Genomic DNA, 18,397 nt, shown 5'->3' on the forward strand with positions numbered 1-18,397 from the left:
TGTCTTTCAGGTCCCTAGCATGGAGCTTTAAAATAAGTCAAATGGGATAGTGATGAATAGCTAATACTGAAAACCCTGAGTGAGAGAGCACATTCTAGCTTTTTACTCTTGCCCATTCCCGCGCAAGGACTTAGCATCCCCAAACTCCTCTTTTAAAATTGTCTTTAGAAGTTTTGCTACCTTATCTTCAACCTTACTTTGCTGCCCAGCAGGGAAAGACATTTTCTAGCTAATAAGCAGATGTAGTAAGAGCAGAATTTCAATTAGCTTTGTTTAAGGAGAGAAAAAAGGCAACAGTAAACCTATGATATTCATAGTTTAAACTGTGAACACCAGAGAGCCAGGACTTGTCATTTGTATTTTTTTCCCCCGGTACCAGGGATCTAACTCAGGACCTTGCGCTTTGTGAGGCAGGCATGATGACACTGAACTAAATCCCCAGCCCTGTCATTTGTATTTTTTCTGAGTGTGTGTCCCTTAGTTTACTGAATATGTGGAGCACACTCCCCACATGTAAAATTCACCACAGCTGTCTTCTGCAGTGGCATGCCACCTGACTATGGTGGTGCTAAAAACATGTTTCTTTGTGGGGATTGTGCCTGAAAAGAAATCCAACTGCAAATGCTGTAAAATAAACAATGATTCGGTAGATAGAACAAAGAGATTATTTACAAATTTGCAAGATCTCAAATTTTTCTGGACTTGACTCACAAGAACTCCCAGTATTTGGACAAAAAATTAAGGTACAATCATTGCTGGCTTTTGATAATCAGCTAACTTAGGATATGTATCAGTTAATTATCCTACATTAACTTCTACTAGAGATATGATTAGACAATATTAGATTGCTTTTTCATGGAGGTGTAGCATCATACAAGAGAGGCCAAATCTAATGTTAACTAGACAGATTACTAAAAGTGATTTTTATTTTTGTTTTTCTTATTAATAGTTAAAACCTGGACATCTTACTGTAGTTCTCAGGAAGTGGCATTCATCATATTCTCAGCAGTGCTCTCACAAAAGAGCAAAATGATAAATGAGAATCCACCCACTTGAGAATTAGATGACCGGGCTATTGGGTTCTCAGGACTTGATTGTCATTTAATGTCTTATGCTCTGTTCAAACACAGCCCACACCAAGTTTCTGACAAAACTAGTAGAGGACTCTAGGAAGTTCAAGGACCCGAGACTATACTTAAGTGTCTGCTAGCTCAGTCTAGAGGCAGTGTGCATTGTTGACTGCCTAGGCTCAGATCATGGCTGTTTGACCTCGGAACTCCCCATACAAACCTCAGTTTTCTTGTCTATCTCATGAGTACAGGAGTTAATGTATGTGGAAAACTCAGCTCCTGGAACAGCGTAGCTACTATCATTATTGCTGCTATTTTGGTTGTGATAAGGGGCTGGCAGGCTGAGCCATAAAAGAAAAGTTACATCTTCTCCAAGGAAAAATGTGCTGTCTCACCTTGTGATCTTGATGTAACTTGGAGCATTTAACATTCGCAGTTGATGTTCAGTTGATGGCTGTGGAAACGAGAACTTGCTGGTTTCTGTCCTGCCGATCTAGAGGAACCTGTTGGTACTCAGTGGAGGAGGAGTGAGAGGAAGTTGCCAGCCGCTCAGTCTCTTCCATCTCCAGTGTATTTATTTGCCTGCCCTTCTGCTTGTCTTCTCTTTCTCATGTTTAGATTATTCTGTGTGGAGCCAGAAACTCAGGAGGGTATTGATTTAGTCTCCCATTATCTTGTCCTTCCCTTCCTGTCCCCAACCCAGCTATAGATTTTAGCCTTAGCCTATCTTCTGATTCTCTCGAGTTGCCATAAGCAAGTTACCTTGACCTCAGTTGCCCACTTTTTAAATGGAGTAACAGTATCTGCCCATTCAGAGGACACCTAGGGACATAATGAAATGGCAGATGTTAAGCATTTTTGTATTTTTTGACAAATTGGCATTTGTTATAAAAACACTGTTTCCTAAGGAAAAATGGGCCTTTATCTCTAATACGTGGCCTTTATCCTTAGCAGTGCCAGAATTGTTTGATTTCAGCCCTTCTATCACCAGCCTGTGTGTTTCTGAATACTTTATTTGCCCTTCTCTTTCAAATAGTCACAGGCACTAATCCACGTTATGGCTTTACAGGCAGTAAATTAAATTATATTAATTCTAAACACAGTGTTTTTGAGTTGTAGAGTCTGCAGCCTTTGAAACCACTAACTTAATTTTGCCCAACTCTTAGTAACTCAAAAGAACCAAAGTTTTTTTCTTGCAAATTTAGTTTAAAAAGTAGTAATAAATTCCTCCCAGGCAGTGGTTCTGGGTGCCAAATTTTATCTGAGATCTAAATCTTCTGTCTGCATTGAAAGTCTTCCAAAACGAGGTAGAGGTGCTAATGAAGATGTGATGTATTATCACTTTTGCCTTAGCCACAGCACTGTGGTCTCAGCTGTGTGACTTTGGGCTGGCTACTTAACTTCTCTGAAGTTTGGTTCCCTTTTCTTCAAATCTTTATCTACAATAAATTTTTGAGAGAATTAAATGAAATCATCTTTATTGAGTACTTTCATAACATCTATTCATCTGAACATAAAATGCTGCTTCTAAAAATGCAAAAATATAAATAGAAACTCTTTATTTCAATTATAGTGTCATTACCTAACATTACACTGTAGTTCATTCAAGGCAAAGAGTCAAATATTTATCGAATAAAGCAGCACATGCTTTTCCAAATTATTTTTAATCAGACTCAGCGTTTTGTTACATTCCTTTGAAGAGCTTTGATTTCAGCAAATCTGAATCCTTCTTGAGGTAGGGGGATGTGTATGTAAAAACAACCAGACTCACTGGAAAGGTGATCAACTTGAGTACTATTGGGTTGTTGACACCCCTCCTCTTGTGTGTGTGTAGGGGGGGTGGAGGGGTTGTTTTAAAATGTGAGAAAACAGATTTTTAAAATGTCACTTGTAAATTTATTTCTAAGGCAGTTCCTAGAACAGGAATTTAGAAACCTTTAGAGCAACAGCAGCATTTCAGCACCAGATACCTTCATTTTTGCACATTCCTACTCATTTGTTTTTAAGATTGTGATAATTACACAGTATATAATACATTGTGAATTTGGAAATAATCATTGCTACTTATGACATTGGTTATCATACTGATCTTATATGCACTGATGTAACTTTATGAGCACTGGCTTCAGCTATTTCTAAGAGAAAATCATCCTAAATCTTAAACTTTTAGAAGATTTCTATGGAAGGACATTTTTAACTGGCACTTTTTGTTTTTAAAACAAAATTGATTCCCTGTACCAAATTGCTAAAGAGTATAAAGGTTGAAATAAAACTAAGGACGTGTTCTTCTACATGCAATTAATGCAACATGCAGCAAGTATCCAGTTTCTGTGCATATATAACAGACCCCTGGAAAACATTCAGCAAGCCCTTCAGAAGTTAAAACCAGGTACCAGTCTAATGCTTATAAAGCAAGTCTCTTGGAAGAAAAGCCCACATTCTTTGATCCACCACAGCATCTTCCTGTTGGATCTTCTTGGTTACTTTCTGCTATTAATCAGTATAAGACATTCCACATGGTACCAAGTAACCAAGTAACGACATTAAAGTGCCCCACCCTAGCCTAGATAGCTGCACACCATGTAAAACTACTCCCATATCATTCTGGAAGAGCTTTTAGAACAAGCACATCACTCTCTTGGAAATGGTTACATTTTGAAAATACTTACCTGTAGTGTATTCAATTTTAAAAGCCAGTTCACTGTAAGTTCTTTTTTTTTTTTTCAGTTCACTATAAGTTCTTAGGAAGAGTTATTTGCTCTTTCTGTGGTAGATTAAATGCTAAGAAAAGCCATTTAGATATTACTTTCATTATCTGTGTGCTAACTTCGTGGAGCCTTCCTATAAATACACTCTATTTGAACTTAGAATTACTTGTGGATTTTGCACCAGCACAGATTTTGAAGAATTTTGGCCCAGTCCAGTGTCTTGGCTTAACAAGGAAATTAGAAGTTGTAAAGATTCTTTGATGGCGATTAAAGCCTAGTTACATTGTTATTGCTTTGATTTGGCCGCTGGAATGGCAGCTGTGGTAAAGCCAGCTGTCTTGCTTGAAGGTGAAGAGCGCTCTGCTGCCATATACCGGTACCATTCAGCTCCCCTGCAGAGCCTCCCAGGAGGAGCAGGTTCTTCTGCTTTGCTACATTTGAATTTATAGTCTTTCATGTTAAAAGCAGTAGATTTGAAAATACAAATAATATCAAGGGTTTTTTAGAGTAAAATATTATTGCTGAACTTTTCTTTTGTGTCCCACTACTAACCCTACAAATCAGTTTAAAAGGACAGATTTCCTCTTAGGGTATAAGATCTCTTTTTAAATCGCCGAATTGCTCCCTGTATTTCAAATTTTGACCTGAGCTGTCTGTTCCTATTCATTTCCAAGATGTCTGTGCTCCTGCATTTAAGTTTTTGCTTATTGATGAAATTACTGTAAAACTGAGTAAAAGCAATGGATAAAAATAAACAAGTATGAAAGTGTCAAGAGTGGGTAAGCAAGAAGTACTTTGCCCTTTAGGTTCTTGGTGGAGTTATAAATCATATGTTTTGCCCACACAGCACATGCTAATATTAAGCTGTTTTTAAAGTGATTGTGTTGCATCCCCATGGCTCTTCTGTGCTCTGTAGGGTATCATGTTGCTTTAATGTAATGAACCAAGCCCTCAGCCCCTAAATCTCCATGCTGGAAATGATTACATAAAACTGAATGGCTATGCCCAAAGTCTTACGAATCTTGAGAATTTCTTCTTCTTTGGGAGAAAAAAAATCCTACAAAGACTTTTCTTATATTTTGAGGGGAAAAGCCCTTCATTTATGACAAGTTTCTGTTGAAAATATCAGCCTACTTTAGGTTATATAGCTATCTGTTTGAAAAATAAGCATTATCTCTGCTGCAAGATCTGTATTTTAACTTTGTGCAGATGTGTGCTTAAAGAACATGATGTGCTTATTTGTTGCGTTTATGCTACTTTCTTACTTTATGTAAGATGGATGAAATTACATATTAAATAAAAACAGCAGCTCCAACAGCAGTCCTTAGCAAACTGCAAAAGCCTTCCAGAGACAGTGGAGTGAGATATGATTTTATTAACTCATTGACTTTGGAGAGAATTGTCTACTTAAAAGCTTGTGTATTTGTGGGATTTATTGTTAACTGTCTGATGTTTTTTGTTTGTTTGTTTGTTTTATTTTTTTTGGTACCAGGGATCGAACTCGGGTCCTTGCGCTTGTGCAGCACGCAGCGAAACCACTGAGCTAAATCCCTGGCCCTAACTGTCTAATGTTTAAAAGTAATCTCCCATTAAATTGTGTTGGTAAAATATTACCAAAAGTATTGTTTTCTATCTTCACCAAATATAACACATTAATTTTTACATGCCTTAAGTTGCACAGATACCTTGTGTGTGGCATGAAACTCCAGCTAGTGGGAATAGCTGCACGGCCCTGGGCAAGTAATCTAAACTCCCTGAAGCTCGATTTTCCTTTTCTGTGTAATATTATACCTATCTTTTAGGATTACTATCATGATTCAGTGAGAAAATCTTCCTAGCATGATTCCCAGCACGTATTTATTAGTACATGTTCACTTATAATCTGTGTTCCAAGCTTCTTAAAGTATGTTTTTATTTGGTACTTTTGAACTAGGAAGTACTTCATATTGAATATTATTGCTTTTCAATTCTAAAGTAAAAATTTGGAACATGTAGAATAAAGTTTTCTTAGGACATTTAAGGAGCATATGTCTATTGAGCAACTACTAAGCATAAAGCCTTTTTTCTTGCCCTATGCAGTTAGTATATTTGAAATCCAATAAGAAGCAGTCAGTCCCCATGCCCTCTGTGACTTTGTTAACTTTAAGAAAGTTTTCAAAATAAAAAAGCACTTAACTTTGTTCCATGGTTATTTAAAAATAAGGTTGATCAATACGAAGCATTAAGCTAGGAGCACAACTTGTTGATTTTTTACTGGTTTTAGTTACTAGTAAGAATGAAAATGATGTAAGAAGCACTCAGGGTAAACAGGCCAAGTTTTTTCTTCTGCAATCAATAGGAGTAGAATTCTATGTGTGAAAGTGACTTTTGTATCAGTTAGTTCCTTTCTTACACACACAAGCATGCACGCACACACACACACATACACACACACAGTCTTAAGACTCCTAGTGGCTTGCTGAGTGGGTGTTTTTGTCACAGTCTTCTAGGAAGTTTCTGCCACTTAGTCGCTTATGTTAATTGTGAAATGCTATTCAAGGTTATGTATTTACAGCCCATGAATACATTTTTTGGCTTTTTAACAGATGTTTATAAGCCAGAATCTTGAGGATTTCAAGGATACTCTGTTTAACCATTGCAGATCAATAAAGCCAAGACAGTGAATACCAGGGAAGCCTGGTCAGCAGGGCATGAATTATTTAAATGTTGTATAAGGAAGTTGGCTGTGGGCAGAGGTTGTCATGTGTCATCTTCCCTTTTAGTCACAGCTCCAACAGCTGTGCCCTGTCACCAGGGCCCTGGTGTGCTGCTGCCCGTCAGTCCTGACAAAAACCAGCTGGCTCTCTGCCTGCTGGGGAAGCTATGAACACACAGACACACGGAGACAATGCCCTGGTCTCTGGTTTAGATGGAAGCTCATTTCCAAACAAGGATACTAAGCATCAAAATATATTCTTTAGAGAAATAGTTGGATGCTGGAGAGTCTTTTTTTTTCTTACAAAACATATGGCTATGCAAATATAGGAGGATCACACATTTGAATCCCAGAGAGATGCCCTAGCTAAATGAGAAATGAGAAGGAGCTTTCTCCACTAGATACCAGAGTATCACTGAAGAGGCCTTTTCTGGCCACAAAGAGACTTGGAATCACAAGCATTCCTTTTGTGATGATCCAGCAACCTGCCAAATGGGATATATCCTAATTCTCATTAGACTAACCTCCAACAGTTTCCTTTTTCTCTTCTTGTATTCAAGAGACATCCTTAGAGGAAAGGATTTGAAGGCATTAGTATCACTATCTGTCCGATTACTGTGTTGACATTTTTAAAGTGCCATTAATCATAGGAAATGGAACTTAATGATCTAGAAAAATACCCAGCCAAGGAATGTCAAGAAAGTAAGGTACAGCCCAGTATTCACATGAAATTGAAGGGAAATGCATCTTAACCCTTTCCTTGTTTCTTTCTTAACTCATTTCTGAATGCCAAAACTTCATAACTGAGAGGCAGCTATGAAAGCAAGGGAACATAGCAAAAGGAAAAAAAAGTTATTAGTGTATGTTTGTAGATAATGATTACATGTATTGTGGGGAATTGGTACATGTACATAATACATCTCCTTTCTTTCTTTTTTTTAATCTCCTCTTCTTCCAACTCTTGGTCCTCTGCCCATTTGCAAAAGTTCTATTTTCATTATTGCAGAAGGAAAATTTTGAAGTTAGCTGTTTTTATTTTGCAAATATTGCAGCTATGTAATGTATAAAGTGTATAAAGATAATGTTCATCGTTAAGTAATATAATTGAGGCCTTGCTTCTATTTCGAAAGAAAGTTACTTTTTCTTTCAGATATCCCCCACCTCCCCGTTTTTTGTTATTTTTGTTTTTGGTACTGGAGATTGAACCTAAGGCTTCATGCTAAGCACATGCTCTACCACTGAGCTACACCCCCAGATCCCTTGCCATGTTTTTTTCCTACTGACTGAATATTCCATGTTCTTGATATAACTTGGTTTTTGTGAGACTTGTTGGGATTTGAGTTATTAGGCTGAAAGTGTGGTGCACAAGTGCCACTCCCATCATAATGCACAGAAGTAATGATATAACACATGGGTAGAGTACATCATTTCTCAGAAGTTGCCAGTGCCTGATGCATACTTTGTTGGATTTTTCTGTCATCAGTTAATTTTTTGACTGTTAGCTGGTTTAAATTTAAATGTTTTCCTAACTAAAATTTTAGGAAACGTGAGTAAATATAGATAACCTTATTAGAGGAAGGGAATGATGAGCATTACACTGCAAAATGCTCCTGGTGCTGACTCTGAGGCAGGTGGTTCATTTGTAAAATAGTACATGACTCTAAGTTAACTCCCTCTCCTCCCACTGCCTTGTTCCCCCCAGTAATTGCCTATTAGCGTGTGGCACACATAGTAGATTCTCAGTAAAGACTAATTGACTGACCATAATGATGTAGCAATCTGAGATGATTGATTTATAAATCTGAGATGAATGAATTCTAGGATGATCTATGTAAGGAGATTGGAAAAGAGGTAACGTTATTAATAAATGTTGGACTTTTCTCTCCATTGAAGATTTTTATCATTCATTGGAGGGACACTGTGTGAGATTGGAAAACCTGAAATGAAGCAAAAAATAAATTCATCTCTTGAGAAGGAAGGAATAGAGAAAGCTGCAGAAAGATTGACAACAACAGTACAAACCTTACAGATCATCATAGATGGTCTCAGCCAACCTGAAAGCTTTGACTTTCGAACAGGTAAGTTGAACTTGAATTACATACAGTGTCTGATTTGCATAGCTAATATTACCTCTTGATTCTCCTACAACTCCATGCCATATGCAAGACAGATTCTCTCATTCTATATATGGTATAATTGAAGCTTAGTAATCTTCAGTGTCATTATAATTAGTGTTCAGAGCTAAAACTGGAAGCCAGGTCTCTGAACTCCTTCACTATTTATTTGCTGTTATACTATACTAAAATTCATCATCTATATACTGCTTATGCATGAAAGCAGCTATATTTTCGCGATTCCTTTGTAAGCTGTTTTTGTGTTCTAAGAACCAGGAGTCCAAGGTAAAGCATTCCATTCACATGCTAAAAAGTGAATCTTTTTTCTAAATTACAGCTATCCAAGTTTTTGGATTCTGTGTCAATGAGCACATTGAACAAATAAGATGATATCTTTCTGTTGATTTTCCTTCTAATTAAAAGTGCTCTCGGCTTGCAGCACAGGTAGAGGGTGAGAGTAGTATAATAGTTGTAGTTGTTGAGAGCAATGACCCAGTGAAAGAGAATTAAGGTATCAAATAACCTACTTCCTAAGGAAGTTTGAGTAGGAACCCCTGAGATTTAAAAGAATCTGTACACTTGTCTCATGACCAGTTTTAATGATTCCATATTTAGAGCCTATCTCATTTCATTCTGTTAGGCTGTGCTGAAGTGGTTAGATATGCTTCCTTAAAAAAGTTTAAGGGAATTTAACCACCCAGCAAGTTCATTGTACTATGTCTTCAACTAGTCTATAGATTTTGAGTTAAAAATAAAAGTGGGAAAAAATAAAACAGCCAGTAAGACCTATGGCAAAAATGTGACAGTGAAAGCATCCAGGTGGTCCTTCACACAAAATGGCTGTTTCAGCATCTCCTTTTGGAAGTCTTTTGTGTGAATTTCAGGGATATATCTAGGAAGAATACTAAACAGAACAGTTTCCAAATAGGGTGAGATTTCGGGTGATATCCCTATGCAACTACATTAGAGGATTGACGAATAGATGTTAGATGTACTGAATATTCTTGTCTACCTTTCTCTGTTATACTGTTGACTACTTCATTATCTAGTTAAACTGTAGACTCAGCTCAACACACAAATTATATGGTCAAGGTTACCAACCTCACTAAGAAGAGGGCCTTACCTGAGATGCCCTTTGTTGAACAAAAACACAAATGGCACTGGACTCTGTACCAAGCTTTCCAGTTACCACAGTGTTTATCAGTGTGACAAGTGAAATTTCAAGTAGGTGTCTTTAAGCAAACTTTGGAACTAACCTTTGCCCTAGTGTAAGTCATAATTTTCAAGATATCTGAGACCCATCATTTTACTATTAAACATATCCCCAAGGGGGAAGGCAGGCAAGTTATGCTTTTGAGAGTGTAGATGGTATTTTAGATGTTTCTACATAAGGGTATGTTAATCTCTTCCTTCATTTTAAGAAAAGAAAGTATTTCTTTTCTTAATGCCTCATTCTTTCCTCATATCCTGTCTTCTGTTTTCTCAATGACATAATCGATTCCATTTTTATTAACACTTGGGTTGCAAGTGAGTTTCCAGAATTGAGCAGTTCCTCAGAAGCATTCTGGTGACAGTGGACAGAATACACAGCCATGGTTATCAAAGTGTTCAAGTTTCCACCGTGCATGGAGGATTTCCTGATTTCTCAGTGGCCTAAACTGTCTTCAGGAACATGTGAAGTAGTTTCTGGCTCTGATTTTCCATGCAAAATTAAACTAAGCAGCTGATCAGAACCCCTTGGGGAATCTGCAGCAGCTGGACCTCTGCAAGAAAAAGAGGGGGAAAAAAGTTGCCAAGCATAAAAACAATGCCTTATAGGGCCTCAGAGACCATCCTACCTCTGGCCCTGATCAACGACTTAATTTCACTGTGCTTTGACACAGTCCTTGCCCAGTGTAGTATTATGTTACAGTAGGTTTCTTGCTTTTGGAATTCACGACTTCAGCATCAGGTGAAATTCTACAGAATCAATTCCAATTTTAGCATATTCTTTTTTTAGGAAGAAAGTGAGAGTTAGGGTTTAAAGGAAGTTTTGTTTTGTTTTATAGGAAAGAGTTTAGTATTTTCAAAGATCCTGGTTTTAGTATACATACTTGGACTGGGGGAGGGGAGAAAAGAGGTGGCCAGTTGTTAATACAAATGTAAAGGATAGCTCTAACAAGTAATCAGGATAAAGCCAACAGCTGTGGAGGAAAAGGAAATGGGCTGGGTGGCGGGGGGAAAATGAGGTCTTAGTAAAAAGAGATCCAAGCATAGAATGTGTTCTTTGTTATCAGAGTCAACACTCAGTAATCCTAGGAAAGGGGGCCAAGAAGACTGTGGATAAATGAAGGCCACAGATAATTCACAAGCCCCATTAAAACTGTTAGTTCTCACTACCTCATGAAACGTTTGTTGTTTTGTTTTTAACTAGAGTCATAATGACTCCTTGGCATGCTTTATGCCCACCTTCTAGGGGACAGTGTCAGTGAGCAGAGAGTTGTGTAGGGGGATGAGCAAGGGAAGGAGCTGTAAGGAACTTGAGAACAAAGTCCGAAGATCATCTTTGTGTCTCTGGGACCCAGCAGAGTGCCTCCCCAGGAGGTAATGATAGGAATTTATAAATGTTTGAAGCATTGAATTAAAAGAAAAGAAGGAAGGTTAGATTCTAGCTGCTCTGGGTTTCTGAGCCACAGATAATCAAGAATCCATGCATTTTGTTTGGATAAATATATTTGAAATGGACTTCTCCTGGTTTGCCAGCCACAGGTGCTGAGGGCAGCGGTGACTTGAGCTGTTGGGACCCACAGGGGGCAACAGGCCCCACAGTTCTTTCCTGCATGGGCAGAGCAGCTTACAGCAGCAAACACTTAGGACAGGCTCCAGGCCACACACCGAGCACGCGACTGCTCGCGCTGCCAGGCCGCCCAGCACTCGGTGGCCACTGAGTGTGGCACCACAGACCCCATGCCAGCCTCAGGGCAGCCTGGGGTGCACAGGACACAGGCCTCCCCTCCTACCCACCCCTCTCCCGGCCAGGCACTTGTTACAGTGCAGCCCACACCTTGGGGTCCTAGGCCTGGGATGGCAGCCCGGTGGCAGCAGAGGGCTCAGGCCCTGCACTCAGCTTGTGCACCAGCGGTGCCTGGCGGGTGTATGGGCTGCCACAGACATGTGTGTGCGTGTGCACTCGCTGCCCGGGAGGACCTGAATAAAGAGCTGGCCGCAGCACTCATGCTACAAAAAAAAAAAATTTCCAGTGTTGTGGGAACAAAATCCACATTTGACCAAAAGTCAATGTACTTTCTACCACCTTTAACTTAAGAATCCAGGTACTGAAAATAAAACTACTCTCCTGTCTCCATGGGTCTCAACTTCTCAGTGTTTGTGATTTAGCCTTGTATATTCATTGATCAAAGATACATTCTCGTCATCTGTCATTCTTTATCCTCTCAGATAGTACTAATGTTCGTGTTATTGAAATAGAGATTGAGAAGAAAGTGTTGAATTTTCTTGAGTTATTTCCACTGTATGAGTGCTATTTCTTGTAGGACCCATTTTCTCTGAAGGCAGGCCTGTGTCTCCAGCTTCTTCTATATTCCCCTCAAACCTTAATATTGGTCTGCACATATAATCCACACAATAAATGCTAATCCACTAAGTTCTGTTGTGTCTACAAAATACAGTGCCTTATTAGTTACACTGACTTCCTCTTTGCTTACAGATTTTGATAAACCTGATTTCAAGAGAAGCATAGTATGCCTGGAAGATCTGCAGGTTGGCATGATTCTGACAGGCAAAGTTGAGAATGCCACTCTGTTTGGGATTTTTGTGGATATAGGAGTGGGACGATCAGGGCTGATTCCCATACGAAATGTAACAGAAGCAAAACTTTCTAAAACAAAGAAGAGAAGGAGTCTTGGACTGGGCCCCGGAGAAAGAGTGGAAGTCCAGGTCCTCAACATTGACATCCCCCGATCCAGGATTACTCTGGACCTTATTCGAGTGTTGTGAGTGTTCTGCTGAAGGCCAGACACTGATTTTATTTCCCTATTTCTTTTGTTTGTTTGTTTGTTTGGTACCGGGGATCGAACTTGGGTCCTTGAGCTTGCAAAGCAGGCAGCAGAACCACTGAGCTAAATCCTCGGCCCTTTATTTCCCTATTTCTACAGATTGACAAGCATAAGTAAGATATTCCTGAATTTTAGGTAGCATATGAGAAAGAAATCGCTTAATATCAAAAGTATTTTCTGAACATTTTCCTTCTTCTCTTATGAGTAAATAGAAAACCAAATGTTTGGTTTCTTTTCCCTTTAAAGAAAATAACTGGTAGACATCCTTATGTGGCATTTTTGTAGTAAGTTTTCTGATCAAAACTTTATTTTTTATTTTTTGTAATTCATCATTGACTACATTTTTTACAACAAATTGCCTCAGTTCTGCTTGCCAGCATCTGCCTTGTTGGACTTATATGGGATTGTCTTCTTGATTTGAATTATACAATGTTTGCTGACACAGTAGAGATGACAGTACTTCCATTTAATAGATTTTTTTGTTATTATCAGGCCTTTTGGCCATGATACATTATTTTTGCAATCTTTGTTTTCCCTTGCCACGCAAACAAAAAATACACTAGTGAAACAGATGTGTTTGTAGCTGTCCAATGAATGGTTCAGAACATTACTCTGAAATATATATGTATTGATCTCTGCAATAAAGTTTTGTGGCTAGTGACTTGCTATGTTGATTCAGTGAATGACCCAGAAGTCAGTCTTGATTAAAGAAGATATGGTTCACGGAAGTATTCCTTTGGGGAAGAAGGAAGCCTCTGAAAATCTGAAGAGTGACTTTATTTGACTTAGCTTGTCATAGAAGGATATATTACTTCTTAACCATCAGGATTAACTTCAAATGAGGATTAAAAATGACCACCCTGAAGATTGAATATAGGTCTTTTTTGCCTGAGAAAGGGCAAGAAAAACAAGTAGATAAAGGAAGTGACTCTTAACTCTGTTTATTTAGTAGAGATGGTATTAGTGTGACTATTTAGTGTCAAAGGGATGTGAAGCTCCTACTGGACTGGTAGCTTATCCTGACTTCTGGTGCTGTTGTTGATTTGTCTAATGAAGTTATTTGCATGATTGAGTACTGCTTTTCTGGAAAATGGTAACTGAAGTGTCATCACTCCTATTTATTTGTCTGAGACAGTACTAGTAAAACCCATTGTCCTGGCATCTTTTTTAATAGTGCCTCTTTTTATCTTCCAAGTCTTCTATTTGGGGTCATATCCCCATCTGCTAATAGTAGTCACTTAAAAATAGTGACTGACTGTATGTCTCATGACAGTGCTACCTGGCAGTTTGCTATTCTCAAAAAATACAGGCTTACAGATTGTGTTTGTAGATCATTTTAATGAAGCAGGCTCCTTAAAAGTTGTGTAAGTCACATCCTGTTCAAGTCCCATTGTAATTCTGGCAATTTACTCTTTTTTTTTTTTTAAACAATTCACATTTTATTTAGATTGAAATAAACTGTACAAAATTTTCTTCACCAAAAATAACAGCAATTATTTTCTGTATTATTTCTAGATAAACCACAAAACATTCATTTTGTAGGTTTTCAGGTTTGCTTATAAATCAAGATGAGGCAGTAGATAAGAGTCATGGAAAAAGATAAGAAAACAGACAAGTCAGTTGCCTGTATAGATGGTCTCTGATTCTGCCTTGACGATGAAGCAGAAGTGTTCAACATTTACCTGCTAAGAAGTTTATGAAGATGTAGGTTCCACAAAGGAATGTAAACAGCAATAACCAGATGTGGAATAACAATGGCAAGCTCTTCTATTCAAGCTTAAACTGTAACCTCTTCTTTTAAGCTCATTTAATGAAGACAAACTCTACATTGAAATCTGGTAGGCTCATAAACTTCTCTTTAGTAATTCCCTTAACTGCCCATTAGGTTTTTAATAACATACTTAAAACTCCTACTAATCACAGGTCAATGATGTCCTTTACCATAACATTTTATAAGATGCATTTTCTCCCACATCACCTCAAAATTCATTTCTTCAAAAACTGACAACTCAATACTTGAAAGCGGATCCACAATGACAGTGTGTTGTCTAAAATGACTTAAAACAATTCCATAATGCCACCAGCAGAGGTCACACCAAAGAGAAGTGTGGCACTTACAATGCCATCTTCTGCCATTCTTTTTTTTTTTTTAGTATCAGAGATCGAACTCGGGACCTTGTGCTTGGGAGGCAGGCGGTGGAACCATGGAGAAGAACAGACAGGTCTCAGGTGCACGAGGATTCAGAGGGGCCATTTAAATATGGAGATTATCAATGGCTAATATATTCAATGACAGGCCTGTGGGCTAACATATTCAGTGATTAGGGGCCTACATACCCCTTATAGCTTTTCTTTCAAACAGCAAATATAAGAAAAAGCCCACTGTAAAAGTCTCTTAGGTATTTTCAACAGTTTCTGAATTATCTGTAGGAAGCTCTGATTTAGTTGTATATAGTTTGATATATGTGTCCACCATTAAATCCAGATCATGCTTTATATCAAAGTTTATGTTAAGCAAAGCCAAGTTACTTGACCTTTGGTCTGTCAAAGTATTCCTCAAGTATGCTTTGAGACGCTTTCGTCCATTTTCATAGCCCTCATTCTCAACTTTCATCACAGGAAGAATACACAGGACCTTCAGCAAGGCATACACATTAGGAGAAAACTTAATGTCAGGCAGATGCAGGGCTTCATAAATGGTAGATGGAAGCTCTGTGTCTTTCCCTCTGTGTTTCCATTTGATTCTCCAACAATGAAGTTCAGCTGAGAGTGTATCGGGATTGGGTAAGTCACTTCTGTACATGTCAGCATGATGTTCCTCTGATGTGTTGAATTTGAGCTGTCCCATGACTGAGAGTACCAGAGATAAGCACTTAAGAGCTTTGAGATGCTGTTCTGAGAATATATCTTTAAGTTCCTGAATAATGTGGTCTACTGTTGGGACACTCAGGGTTTCTTTATAGTAACTCTCAGAGGTTAATTGAGATTCCAGGTTACCTTGTCGAGCCCTACGAAACTTACCAGGGAGTTTCATTTGAATATCAAGTTTGGTTGCCAAATTTGTGGGTTCCTCAAACCAAAACTCATGATAAACTTCAATATTTTCCACCACTTCATTGAGTGAGTATAATACAGCAGTTAAACTATTGGCTGCAAAGAAAACATCAGAAGTTTGTCCCTGGAGATTTTTCCCAAAGGCCTTTGTAAAAGATAAGACATTTTTAAGAACAACAATGGTAACAATAAAATCAAAATCTGTTACTGCACTACAGAGTACAAATGCTCGGCCAGCTATACAGTTATTCCACCTAATATTTGTGTCACTATTTATACCATCTAAACATAAAACAAGTGCTTGCAGGAGGTCCACTAAAACTTCAAAAGCATCATGCCTGCCTGTCCGCTGAGAATGACATATTTCCTTAAGTTCTTTACCCCTTTCTTCACTGTTCTGGAAAAGAACTGAAATTACATTGTCAAGTTCTAAAAGTAGTTGTGGTGATCAATGGAAAAAAGAACAAACTTCCTCAGTTGTTCCCAATGCAACTGATAGCCCCACCATGGGCACTGATTTTGCCAACCACATGTTTAAGGCACAGGAAGAGCACAGTGTGTAGATAGCTTGGGCATATTTTTCTAGAAGTCTAGAAGCAACAACTTTCATTTTAGAAGAAAATCCACTGGACACAATATAAGCCTGGCCATGACAATACTCCATATTTAGTCCCCACTTCTCAGTTATTGTAGTGTGAAATTTCACAGCCAAAATTTCCGCATCAGCTTCACAAGGCAGGAAGCCCACAAACTCCTCTCTCAGGTTAATGGGATTCATCAGCAAACCTCACCAGGACAGGTAAGTGCTCCCCCCCCCCCCGCCGCCCCGCCCATGTTCACCACATTATCAGTGACATGGAAAAGAAGAGTGAATGTCTCACTTCCCTGAGGGTTTCTTCCCTAATACAGCTCTCACAGATCTCTAGCATCTGTTTCTGCTGTGTTTTTGAACAGAACAATGTTAACGGCTGTGGTCTCAGAGTGCTTTCTCAGAACTTCTTCACCAGAATTTATCCTGCACTCCAACAAAGCTTTGAAGTTATCAGGTGTAAAGAGAACTTGCAGGATTTCCTAGGTCTCATGCCCATCCAGAGGTATGTTTTGTTTTCCCATAAGAATCAAAATTTCAAATAGAGACTTTAAGTATTCTTTGTTTTCCTTCTCTTCAAGGGTTAAAGGTAAAATGTCTTCATCCTGTTCAGAATTTTCATCAATTTCTTTCTGTTTCAGTGTCCTGATTTCATCTTCACTCAGTTCTTTTATTCGTTTTCTGCGTCTTCTGTGTGCATTGTTCAAATGACTGGTGAGATCAAATATTGTTGGTATTGCATTGTCTCGAAGAACGGTCCTACAAGGACTCTCCCAATGACTTCACAAGTATCTGCTTCAATTAATTTTGAGAAATAAAATAACTCAATCATTCTTTAGTTTTCTGATGCCTCTGCAAAATGCATAGTTCTACAGATCATAGAGGTCTCGAAGTGTTTGGCACACAATCAGTCATGTTTATTTAGCTGATCAGGTGTTTTATCTTCTAAGTCTGCTCTCCTACAATTCTCCACCCACTTCTGGCATCTGGCCGGATCCCTTGGAAACCTGAAGAAGGCCAGGTGGGACTGCGTGCTCTTCCGCGTGCAGTTGGGGGCCGCGCAGAATTTCAGCATCATTGCCCGCCCGCCGGCCCAGTCCTCCCCTCCCCACCTCCTCAGGGCAGCCCGCCCACCCATCAGGCCAGGGAGGGGAGCCAGGCTGGCCAGCCTCTGGCAGTTTACTCTTGAACTGCTTTTTCTCTGTTTCTTACTTGTCTTCAGCTGACAATGAATCATGATGTTATAACTTCACATTCATCTTCCTACTTACTTTTCCCAATATTCTTCATGGTTCATAATTTGTAGGTCAGTGATGAGTGATCTGCCCCAGTGTGATATAATCTTAACAAATGTTTTTGGGAAGGAGCTCTTCTTCCTAGGCACTTCAGACTCAGGAACCAGAGCATGTCACAGTGTAAAGTTTTATTGACTTGGTAACTAAGCTTTCTACCAATAATCCACAATGTGGCTTTGGGCTGGTATCTTTGCTTCTTTGGGTCTCCAATCCCAAATTTAAGATGAAGTTGATGATAATAAACTATCCCCCTAAATATTTATTGGTGAATTCTCATGTACCAGACATTGTGCTAGACACTGACCATACAATTGTGATAGAAAAATAGACTGCCCTTATGGAACTTAGTCTATTGAGGGAGAAAAAAAGAATCATTTAAGATATATAAAATATAAAATTACAGCCATCACAAGTGATACAACAGTGACAGTGTATTGATGAACTTAGAAAAGCCAGAAAATGTTTCGGTGAAGTTTGACTGAGATATGAAAGATGATGAGAAATTAACTAGAACAAATGATCTGTTGACCTTAAGAAAAGCTGTTTTTCAGTAAACAATGGGAGTAAACCTTATTGAAGTGGATATAAGAGAGGACAGAAGAGTTAGGTTAGAAACAGTGACTATAAACAATTCTTTCAGGGTTTGGCCATAAAAGAAGAAAAATAACATGATAGCTGGAAGAGGGAAGTGGAGTCAAGGAAGGATTTTTATATTTTTTTAAGACAAAAGAGTGTACAAATGGAAACGATCTAGTAAGAGAAGACTTACTAGAATGATATCTTTGGATGAGATCAGATGGAATCTAGCACACAAGGAGTT

The 18,397-nt window shown here is 38.6% G+C and overlaps 1 protein-coding gene and 1 pseudogene across 3 annotated transcripts in view; one reads left to right on the forward strand and one right to left on the reverse strand.

Moving 5' to 3' along the window:
* Srbd1 (S1 RNA binding domain 1) overlaps window positions 1-14,473 on the forward strand; it is a 240,327-nt gene extending 225,854 nt beyond the window's left edge. For all 3 annotated transcript variants that reach the window (XM_087216429.1, XM_021253815.2, XM_087216430.1), the window contains 2 exons: window positions 8,367-8,551; window positions 12,291-14,473. In XM_087216429.1, the coding sequence (XP_087072555.1) occupies window positions 8,367-8,551; window positions 12,291-12,580 (475 nt within the window). In that variant the 3' untranslated portion in view covers window positions 12,581-14,473. The remainder of the gene's footprint in view (window positions 1-8,366; window positions 8,552-12,290) is intronic.
* Window positions 14,474-14,879: 406 nt separating this feature from the next.
* Window positions 14,880-17,357, reverse strand: LOC147826991 (52 kDa repressor of the inhibitor of the protein kinase-like; annotated as a pseudogene).
* Between the last annotated feature and the right edge of the window lie 1,040 nt (window positions 17,358-18,397).

This window comes from Heterocephalus glaber, unplaced genomic scaffold (assembly GCF_053883595.1).
Source record: "Heterocephalus glaber isolate CG9 unplaced genomic scaffold, H.glaber_assembly_v1.0 deba00001457, whole genome shotgun sequence".
Taxonomy (NCBI): Eukaryota; Metazoa; Chordata; class Mammalia; order Rodentia; family Bathyergidae; genus Heterocephalus; species Heterocephalus glaber.